The 10702-nt window shown below is 39.6% G+C and overlaps 1 protein-coding gene across 1 annotated transcript; it reads right to left on the bottom strand.

Annotated features, from left to right (window-relative positions):
- Positions 1–4355: 4355 nt before the first annotated feature.
- LOC127241858 (glycine-rich cell wall structural protein-like) lies at positions 4356–5149 on the bottom strand. Its single transcript, XM_051261089.1, has 2 exons — positions 4953–5149; positions 4356–4846 (listed from the first exon to the last, which is right to left on the bottom strand). Exons 1-2 carry the CDS (start codon positions 5068–5070, stop codon positions 4590–4592), a joined length of 375 nt encoding a protein of 124 aa, XP_051117046.1. The 5' UTR covers positions 5071–5149; the 3' UTR covers positions 4356–4589.
- Positions 5150–10702: the final 5553 nt, after the last annotated feature.

Below are 10702 nucleotides of genomic sequence, written 5' to 3'. Positions count from 1 at the left end.
TTTTTCTTTGGATCAAGTGTTGTTTTAGTAACTCTCTTATTTCCTTTAGAGCTCTCGTACATGCTTCAACTTGACCTGTAACATGTGTTATATGTTGTTTCATCCTAGTAATCCCACCGTGAACAATTTTTCCACAACAATTGCATTTTGCTTGCTTTCTATCGTTGCTTATAGGAGTAGCATGATCCCAATCCATATCTTTATGTGTGCCATTTTACACAAACTCTAAAATTGAATAATAAAATTGTTAAAATATTTATAAGTAGTAATTTATTAGTTAATCGGACAAATTATACATATTATTTTATTAATAAATCAAATTTATACAAAAATTTAACTTAAATAACTAATTCGTATAACTTAGACTTAGAATATATATTTATTAAATTTATATATACAAACAAAGTTAATTTTAATAAAAACTTAATTTATATAGATTAAATAAAATTAAATACAATCCAAAATAATTAAACTTATCAATTAAATAAATAAATAAATCAAAATAATTCAACGATAAATTTAATCCAAAAATTAAGAATCAAAATTATATATAAACTATATTTAAAAAAATGTAAATTAATTAAAGTAATAATATAATTACAACAATGTCTTTCTTCCACCGGTCCTTCTTCCACGGCATTCTTCCTCCCGTGCGTTCTTCCTCCCAAAAAATTCACGAAGTAATTTTTTTTCTACACAATACCAACAATTTTTCTTCAATAGCGGAATTTTTTTTCTCAAATCTTTCTACCACATAGAAGATTGCTAAAACCCACATTCTCAACACTGTAAATGCCCAAAACTTACCTTGTCCACCACCAGGGATTGGGAGTAGAAATCAATATTTTTCGTCACCCGCCCAAGCCACCAGCTGAGAGAAGAGAGAAAGTAGGAGTATTTTTTTCGTCACTCGTCGCCGTCAGGAAGGAGAGAAGGGAGAAAGTAGGTAAAGAATGAATGAGAATTGAATTTTGGATAAAATTTGTATATATTTAAAAACTCTAAGAGAAATATACGATATTTCGGTTGAACCGGAACGGTCGGTTCCGGATTGGCCGATCCGGCGAACCATGATTTGAACTCATGATCATACAGTCACGAGTCAATCCCCACACCACTAGACTACTCTATATGGTACCAAAGTTTTGAATTTTTGTTTACAGGTTTGGTTGTTTGGTTTTTTGTTCCATCAGATTTTAATTTTTCAACGCATTCACTACGGCAAAGCGGCATGACCAATAAAATATAGCAAGGGTGAGAAAACGATAAAAGTTAATGCATTTCCGTGTGCATACTGAGGTATGTGGAGTGGAAGTGGGGAGGGAGAGGTTTTGTTCCACAGCCACACACGATATGGATTGGTTTTATAGAGAGAAAAAACAAAATTTTATTTTTTCATTTTTTTCAGATTGATATTTTTTTAAGTTTTTAAAATTTTAAACTTGAATAGTTATACAGAATATTGTAAAATTATCTTTTTTAATTTTCTACTAACCGATTCTCTTTAAGAATAAAATACGGTATATATCTCTAAAGACATACTTGAAGGTGCAACAGGTTGAGGTACTGGTGGCGGTGGGCGATACATCAGTTATGCTGGCGTTTGTGTTTGAAAATCTTGTTGCTGATTTCCTCAAATTGGGATGATCCTTTCACCCACGATTATATGTATTGAAGAACTTGCATGTAAGTTGCTTGCGCAAATCCAGTTGCATTCAGTTGTGCAGGGATAACTTCTTTAAGTTTAGGACAGACATCAATAGGATGTTTATACTTGTGCAGATGCCACATGCCATTACTTGCTGAGCCTGACCAACCACCAATTGACGCACAATCGTATTTAACTCAGATAGTTGCTGTCGAATGGGGTCAGAGTTAGAGCTATCAACCACTCCACTGTCTCGGGTACCAAACTGCTGTGTATTTGCTGGCATTCAATAGATCAGATCTCAAGCATCTTTAGGAGTTTTTTCAGCTAGAAGTACTAGATAATCAGGTCCAATTGAGGTCTTCATAGAAGTACTAGATAATCAACTGCTCGGTGATATATGATGTTGAGAACACCTTGCGCATAGGCGGTTGAATCGATCCCAATACTCATGTAGTGTCTTGCTTGGTTGTCACTTTATCCCACATATTTCCTTCCTTAATGTTGCAGCTCGAGATGCCGAAAAGTATTTCTCCAAAAACTTTCTTTGCATGTCAAGCCCATCACGTTATGCTTCCTGGAGGAAGGTAGTACAATCAGTCATGCGCTGCATCCTTTAAGAAAAAAGGGAATGCTCGCAATTTGATTTGTTCTCAGTGACTCCTACTGGTTTCATGCTTGAGCAAACAACATCGAATTCATGCAAATATTTATGGCGCTTCTCACCTGCGAGACCATAAAAAGACGGCAGTAAGTGAATTAATCCAAATGTCAGTTCAAATTTAATGGTATCATCTATGGCAGGGAAAGTAATGCAGAGGGGCTGTCGAGTTAAATTTGGAGCGTCTAGCTCCCTGAGTGTCCAGTGATCTTCTCTAGCCATGATAGTATCACAGTACTCGTTAGAAGTGTAGAAACTGTCTGACTGTGTATTGGAGTTTTTGTCAAATTCCACTTTCCTTCTAGCTTCTTTCCTCAACTTCCCTGCTAGCTTTTTGATCTCTGAATCGTATATTAATTTTCTAGTCCGAGAAGATCGAGGCATAAACTAGAATCAAACATAAGGAGAATAATATAATAAATAATAATATGTACATGTTCTTCTTAATCAATTTCATAATAGTAGCAGCATAGTCGAATCCATAGGGATTGTGATTGTGTTTCTTTAGTTGATTATTTAGATAGAATAGGGTGGGGGTGTTTCAATCAGGAATTAAGATAATTATACTAGGAAAATTAAATTAAGCCAAATAAAATTCAACAATCAAGAAAATAAATAAATTGATTTGTGAAGAAGTAAAAGCTCTAGTCCAAGGATTGGGTGAAAACTCAGATAAAGACTTTGATCATCGAATTTGATAATCTAATCAATCAATTGATAAATTAGTTATAGGTCATACGATCGACATCCAATTTTTCCTAACATTGTCGGTGATAACGGTACAACCAATTGACCACTCTCTAATCGAAGGAATTAAACTAGGTACGACCATAGTAAAAGTTATTTGATTGAAAATAGCGCAAGAAAAACTCAATTCGGATATTTAATCTATTATAAAAGATTTTCTATTCGATCGTACAATTCTTAGGCTAAGCTTATACAATTACAGATGCAGTTATTCAATTAGCACACAATCAATAGATGAGCTTAAAATTTGTACACTATAATAAATCCCACCTAATAATTGTAGACACGATACGCATAAATTGCACAAATATATAATTAAAACACAAAACCATTTCACAAATTCATAATCCAAAATTTCAATACAACCTTAAACTAGAATTGAAAAACTTAGGCATTAAACACAACTAGAAATTCAACAAGAAAAAGATTATACTTGATAGAAGATGACGCAGGTTTGTGCAACCGTTTCTTGATCGCTCCAGCTGTTTGCACGTTTTTTTTTTTTTTTTTTGATAAAAAACGTCATCCCCTAGAATTGGGCTTTAATATTTTTTTTCTTTTTGCTCCACCAATTCATCTTGATACAAAATTTCAATATGCCCTTAAGTCTTGACTTATCCAAATCTTCTCTAAGTATGGACATGCCTAAATGAAAAAAAAATAATTTGATTTTTTTTTAAATATCTTCAATTTTTTCAATTCCTAATACAAAATCAAATTCGACTAAAAATAAGTAAGAACTATGCAAAATTATAGTTAATATGCACAATTAACATATACAAAGTTAGATAAACAATAAGTTCATCATATATACTTCTTCCGTCTATTAGTAAACTTTCTATTTTATCATTTTAGTTTGTCCAAATCAAAATTGTTATTTTATTTTTTTTTAGTAAAAGTAACTTTGAACTAAATTTTAAAATACTCCTGCCTTTTATTTTTCACACTAATCTTACTTTAATATTAAGGGTAAAATATACATTACAATATTTTATTATAGTACATATCTATAGAATAATAATTTAGTTTACTCTGTATGTAAAAGTCAAATAAAAAATTTACTGAGAGAATTATAATATATAGTCTGTCCTTCTGTATTGCATGTTGTCAGCTCTTATATTATGTGATCTCACTACTAAGTTTTATAGTTGAGTACATTGACAACGGACACGAATATGATAATTTGAATGAATAATTGTTTCTTACGATATATTTTAAATTAAAGAATATACATTTGATTAGATAAAAAACGATCTTAAAAAAACCATAAAGAAAAAAAAATAAAAATAGAGATGCAAATAAGTTTGAAAGCAGTATAAATTTCACAGTAACGAGGTAGTCATACTCATACAGGAGAGTGGCTGTGCCTAGATAGATCGATCGTGACAACATACAGATCATTCTCTTGCACACTATTATTTATTCACCACATAAGGAAAGGAAAGTGGTCGAGTAAACCACAAGATACATACATATATATATATATATATATAGTGCATGCACTCTCTGGCTTTGCCTTGGTCTGAAACAAGTCTAGTTTTGGGTGTCGGCCTGAGCGTCGAACTCAGCCTTCTCAGCGGCAGAGCAGCAGCGATATCCGCAGCGGTACTGGCACCCGTAGCCACCTCCATATCGGCCTCCTCCGCCTCCATATCTTCCGCCGTATCTTCCGCCATACCTTCCGCCGCCGTATCTTCCGCCGCCGTATCTTCCACCGCCGCCGTATCTTCCGCCACCATATCTCCCACCTCCATATCCGTACTGGTCAGTTTCAGCTTCACTTTCCTCGACTGTTTGTTGTTAATCCCACAAACAATTACAATAATTATTTCCAACAATTTAAAAGAAAGAAAAAGGACATGACATGATCAATTCTGCAAAATAAAAAGCACTTACCTTGTTGTTCAGTGGCATCAGTGTTCTCAGCCAGATCTCTGGCAGCCACTTGGGAGGCAATCAGAAGGAATGCTGCCAAGAAAAGGATAAGAACAGCAACTGCTTTGGAAGTAGCCATTGCTAAGTAATTCAGATAATGGAAATGAATATATGTTTGAGAATCAGTTGTTATGATTGGGGTGAGAATCAAGGAGCATTGGTTGCTCTATTTATAGGGACACCAAATGGATCACATGAGTTGCAGTGATAATATGAGTAGGGCCTTAGGTGGTTGGGTGTTGAAGTGGCCATTAAATTAATGGATAGGGATTGAGCTGCAAATTGAAGAAAAATTCAGCCTTGGGTACCATTCATTACCAGCTACAAAACTTGGACTCATTTCAATTTATCTTGATGTGACATTCCACGTTGCAAAATTCCGACTTAATTGGTTGTTCAGAAGCTACTTCGTCCACTCTTATACACAACATTTTGAACATATATATTTATATGTGTGTGTTTTATTGATGTTCATAATTGTGAAAGTACAATCGAAGCATTAATTGGAAGCAAGATTAAATAAAAAAGCCATTAGGCATCAACCTCCTATCCCTCTAAGTCTTTGCATCATCCTTTCCTCTTTTCTCTATCTATTTATAAAATTTAATTAGCTGTGTTGAGGCTCATTATTGGGGTTTAGAATTGAAATGATTCCAATTTCAACTCAGGCAAATAACAAATTTCCGCTCCGTACAACAAGAGTTTTGAAAGTTATTTTGGTTCGTGAGGCTTTTGAATTAGAATTTTTTGGATAGGTTTTTTTTTATTATTATAAATACTATATAATAAATCATGTGATTAATAAAGTTGAAATGAAATATTAATTTAATATTTAATAGAAAAAAAATTAAATTTGATTTTGAAGATATATTAATGAAAATATAATCAATATATTTGCTATTTTATAAAAAATTATAACTTTGTATTTGTTGATGTATTTTTTTAACAAAAATAAAGTAAAATTCAAAGATATAGAAAATATCCTTAAACTTGATTAATTAGTGCCTGAGATTAGGAATCTCTAAACACTGTATGGTACAGAAAATAAACTGGAAAATAAAAGACTGAAATTTAAAGTGGTGATCCCCAAATCTGACTTTGCTTTGTTGAAGTTGATTGAAGATACCCTGCCAAATGATGATTCAAACCCTTAAATATTCTCTGGGAAACTGTACTGAAAACCGTCGCCCGAACGGTTACAACGTCTCCTTTCCAACCGTCTTCCAACCCTTCTCCTGCTGACACGTGTCCTCAGCGGACCAAAATTGTCACTATATTTCACTCTTTGAGCCGACCACAGACCTTCCGCCCTTTTGGCCCGACTGCCAATCTACAACCGTATTGGTCCGACTGCCAATCCTCCCGACTTGCAAACCATCTGACTTGTTTGGATTAGCTACAGACATCCCGACTAACAAACCATCCGACTTGTTGGTCCCGCCGCAGAGTTCCGACCTGAGAACTTCCCAACCTGTCCGACCTGAGGACTTTCCGCCCTGAGGACTTTTCGACCTGCGGACTTTCCGACCTGAGGACCTCCCGACCTGCGGACTTCCCGTCCTGATGACTTTCTGTCTTGAGGACCTCCCGACCTGAGGACCTTCCGACCTGAGATCTTTCCGTCCTGAGGACTTTCCGTCTTGAGGACGTCCCGACCTGAAGACCTTCCGACCTGAGGTCTTTCCGTCCTGAGGACTTTTTGTCTTGAGGACCTCCCGACTTGAAGACCTTCCGACCTGAGGTCTTTCCGTCCTGTATTTTCCTTAGAAATAAACCTATTTTCCTTGATTTCCTCACGGTGTCCTTCAGCCAGTTCAATCAACTCTATTGCCAGGCCCATTTTTCTTTTACCTTGGGCTTTTTAACCTAATTCTAAATTTCATACGTAACAACTTGCCCGCCGCCAAGGGACTTTCAAACGCCATTTATCAATCGACGTTTGGAAGTTCATAAAGCACCACCCTCTTGAAAAATTTTCTTAGCAACTGCACCAGTTACTGCAACACTCCTGATTAACTTCCCTTTCCGCAATACGAGCCTTTGTGAATCACAATCTCAACCACTCTAACCATGGCGAATCGATACATTCCTGCCCTTCCCTTTGACGGAACCCTCCCAGAGGGCCCGTTTTCAGCCTCGAAAGTACTAACTCCGACCATCCGCCCATACTGCACTACTCCTGAAGACTCAAATCGGATGAGGGAAGTTTTGGAATCCCGAAATTCCTTGGCTATCAACAACCCTACTTACCAAGCAGTTCGCATTCGAGACAGCATCAAAACCCATCTCACAGACCCAAAAGATCCTTATCGCTCTTGGTATCGACGGGTATCAGAACACTTCCAGACCCAATGGCGATCTCAAAAAATCGACCAAGCGATTCTATTATCCACCATGCCGATCAATCTGCACGAGAAGGTGCTCCTAGCTATGTCGGCCTTCTGGAATGCGGAAAATGGGACTTTTCTCTTACTGTCGGGCCCCTTTGGTCCAACTCTTATGGATGTAGCGATGATCGCTCATCTCCCAGTCGTGGGTGAAGACCCTGTGATGGGAGCCCTAGATGGGCAGGAGCCACCAGAAGACCATCCAGGGTGGTCTTTACAAGGCGTGAAGGAATGGGGCTGGACAAAGTTCGCGATTGACCAGCAAGGGGCTCCAGGGACCCCCGTGACCGACCGGGAGCATACTGCCTTTATTCTTTTTTGGCTTTGTAGGTACGTCATTGTTTCCCCTTCTAAATGCGTTCTTTCTTCTCACCTCGACCTGGCCATTCATATCGCGTCAGGTCGGTTCTTTTCCCTTGGCACTCTGTTTTTAGCCAATCTGTTTGAAGGACTCACTAGAGTTAGCCTTCGTTTAACAGATAATGATAATAGAAAATTAGACACCGCCGCGTCGGGTCCTTTTTGGTTTTTAGAACTTTGGCTCCGTCTTTACTTCCCCAACGCGTTCAACTTAGGATCTCCACCCACTATGCCAATATCCGAAAAACATTTGGGATTAGCCCTCAACCGACTCTGCTCAGGACGCAGTAAACTCCAATCCTCCGACCCAATAATAACCACAATTTTGACAGATACCCGCAGTAACTCTCGATTTTCTATGTATAAAAATATGCGGGTTATGCTCCCGACCACTTTTGGCCTTTTCCGGCACCAAATCCTCTTCCGACTCCTGAGCCTTGTCCTCATCCCACTTATCCTTTTGCCTGGGACGTTGCCCTCAAACCCAGGTCTCTTTTTAGCAGTAAAAAACTTGATAAAAAAGGGCAAAAAACTTTTTGCACCTATAATTACGAACCTCAATTCATGGCGCGCCAGTTCGGCTGCTGCCAAGGTATCCCTGGACCCGTCGCTTGTCCTCATATAATTTTTCAAAGTCCTGACCGACGGGTCCTACCTAATTCAATTCCTTCTTATATCTCCCAGCTCACCACGTATATAGTTTCCAATTCTTATATTCCTTTCCGCTCCAACCCTGAGACTGTAAATACATTCAATGAATGGTGGTCGGTTGTATGGGCCCTGATCTCCCCTGATGAGGATCGATTGCTGAACGTGCTCCTTCCCCCTCAAGGATTGGTTATAGGGGCAGCTAAACATACCAGCACTCAGCAACAAACAGCCGCCCCGGGAGTCGGATCTAGCGTCCCAATGCGGAAAAGGAAAGCTTCCCAGCTGCAAACACCTCCGACCTCTGGGGCTGACCAGCAAGCTCCGGCGGACCTTGGAACTACTAGGACGTCAGCAAGGACCCGACCCCGAATTGGTAATTTTCTGAAAACCGTGAACCAATTCATTATATCTTAACTTTGATTTCACTCATTTCATTCACCAGAACCGACCTTGGTAGCATCGACCACACAAACGACGCCAGCCCCAGCTGACCAACCAATCGTCCCTTTGGTCCAGTCTCAGGCACTTCCTCTCCAAACGAGCAGTCGGGCGAAGGACCCGACAAGGAGGCAAACTCTTCCCCCCGCGCCGAGGAGCGGTCGGACCAGGCACCCGACCAAGAGGCAATCTTTACCAGCACTGCCTATAGAACCAGTAAGTCCTCTCATCTGCAATACTTAGGATTCTAATGATCAACCTTGGTGTATTTAACAACAACATTTCCATACTTTTTCACAGACACCTTCACCAATCGCATCAGCAGCAGGGGTCTCTTCAGACAGCGAGGGGACTACTTCTCAGATGGGTCGACCGCCATACATGGCATCAGACTCATCCATTTCGAAAGAAGAACCGACTGCCCTTGCCGAAGCTGACCCTCAAGACAACATCCCTGCTGCTGCTGATCCCGAAATCGTCCAATCGGATGCAGCAGCGCTGGAAGCCGAAAGTACCTCAGCTGCGGCTATCCCAGTTGCTCCTGAGGTACCGGCTGTAGTGGCCCTAGATGCAGCCGCCCAACCAGCAGCCGCCCAGCCAGCAGCGGCCCTACTTCCAGCAATCGAGTGGCAGGCAGAAGAACCACCTGTGGCAGCCCAACCTCCAGAAATAGAAGAACCTTCTTCGTCTAATTCGGAGACTTCTGTGAATTTGGTAAGATGAAACCAATTCATGCCACAATGTTTCTTTCTAAAAACACTAACTGTTTTATATACTACTTTCCATAGGGACCCAGGTCGGCACCTCAGCGACCATTCGCAGCAGCCGACGAGTCGGCTGCTGTTATACCAGCTGTCCGCCCTACTCGACAGACCTCATTGTTGCCCCCCTCAATGACAGCAGTTCGCCCAGAGGTAACATATATCTCGCCTGAATAATTTTGCATCTCCTTTGGAGTACTTATTGAAACTGTAAGACTTGCAGGGGCCTTCGGACTTAGCTATCCTATCGACTGTTCCGGTTCCAGCGGAGGCCCAAACTATATTCACCGAGGCCATTAACCATCCCCTTCCAGAATTAAGATCCGACCTCTTGGACAAACTCATTCAGACGGTTGGTGGCCTTCTTTTTTATACCCCGACGGAATCGCCAGCCGTCCCCATTCTGCATCGGCTGATGGAGAGACTTACTGAGCTCAAGACTGAAGTGTTAGTTATTGGACTCCTGTCAGCCGAAACTCCCCAGCCTGTCTTCGATCAAACAACACTGGAGAATTCTTTGGCTAAGACCCGAGAATCCCTTCAGCAAACTACTGGAAGGTTGGACGGTCTCCTTAGCACGAAGGCTCAAGTTGATGAATCCATTCAGAAAAAGGAGGCAGAATTGCAGGAGCTAAGGAAGGAACAGTCTATCCTGGATAATCAAATTACCAATGAGCAGCGTCTGTTTGAGAAGTATACAAAGAACGAGGCCGAATTGGATCAAGAGCTAAAAACCCAAGCTCGATCTCAATTCATCAAAAGATATCAGACGGCTGCTAATACCAGAAGGCTATCCAGGGATGAAGTCAAATGGACAAATATAAAAACTGCCCTTGGGGCACTTTTGTAATACTTCCCCCTCTGTAACATCATTTGACTTAGTAATATATTTTTCCTTCTTCTCTCAAAACAAGGATCACCTTCCAATTTCCAACTTTTGAGGAACCGAAACAAACTCCTCCCTTAAAAGAACAATGTTTCTCACATATTAAGAAACACACCAAATTCCAAGGCATATTTTGAAAACCAAAACACTTGAAGTGTTAACAAACATGGCGAACGACCGACCTCATGTTCCATCAAACAACTGGGAAGGTGTTCTTCAACCCTTCTT

This window comes from Andrographis paniculata, unplaced genomic scaffold (genome assembly GCF_009805555.1).
Source record: "Andrographis paniculata isolate CXL003 unplaced genomic scaffold, ASM980555v1 Contig83END, whole genome shotgun sequence".
In the NCBI taxonomy this organism is placed as follows: Eukaryota; Viridiplantae; Streptophyta; class Magnoliopsida; order Lamiales; family Acanthaceae; genus Andrographis; species Andrographis paniculata.
The sequence above is the reverse complement of the archived record's forward strand: the minus strand, read 5'-3'. Positions and strand labels throughout refer to the sequence as shown.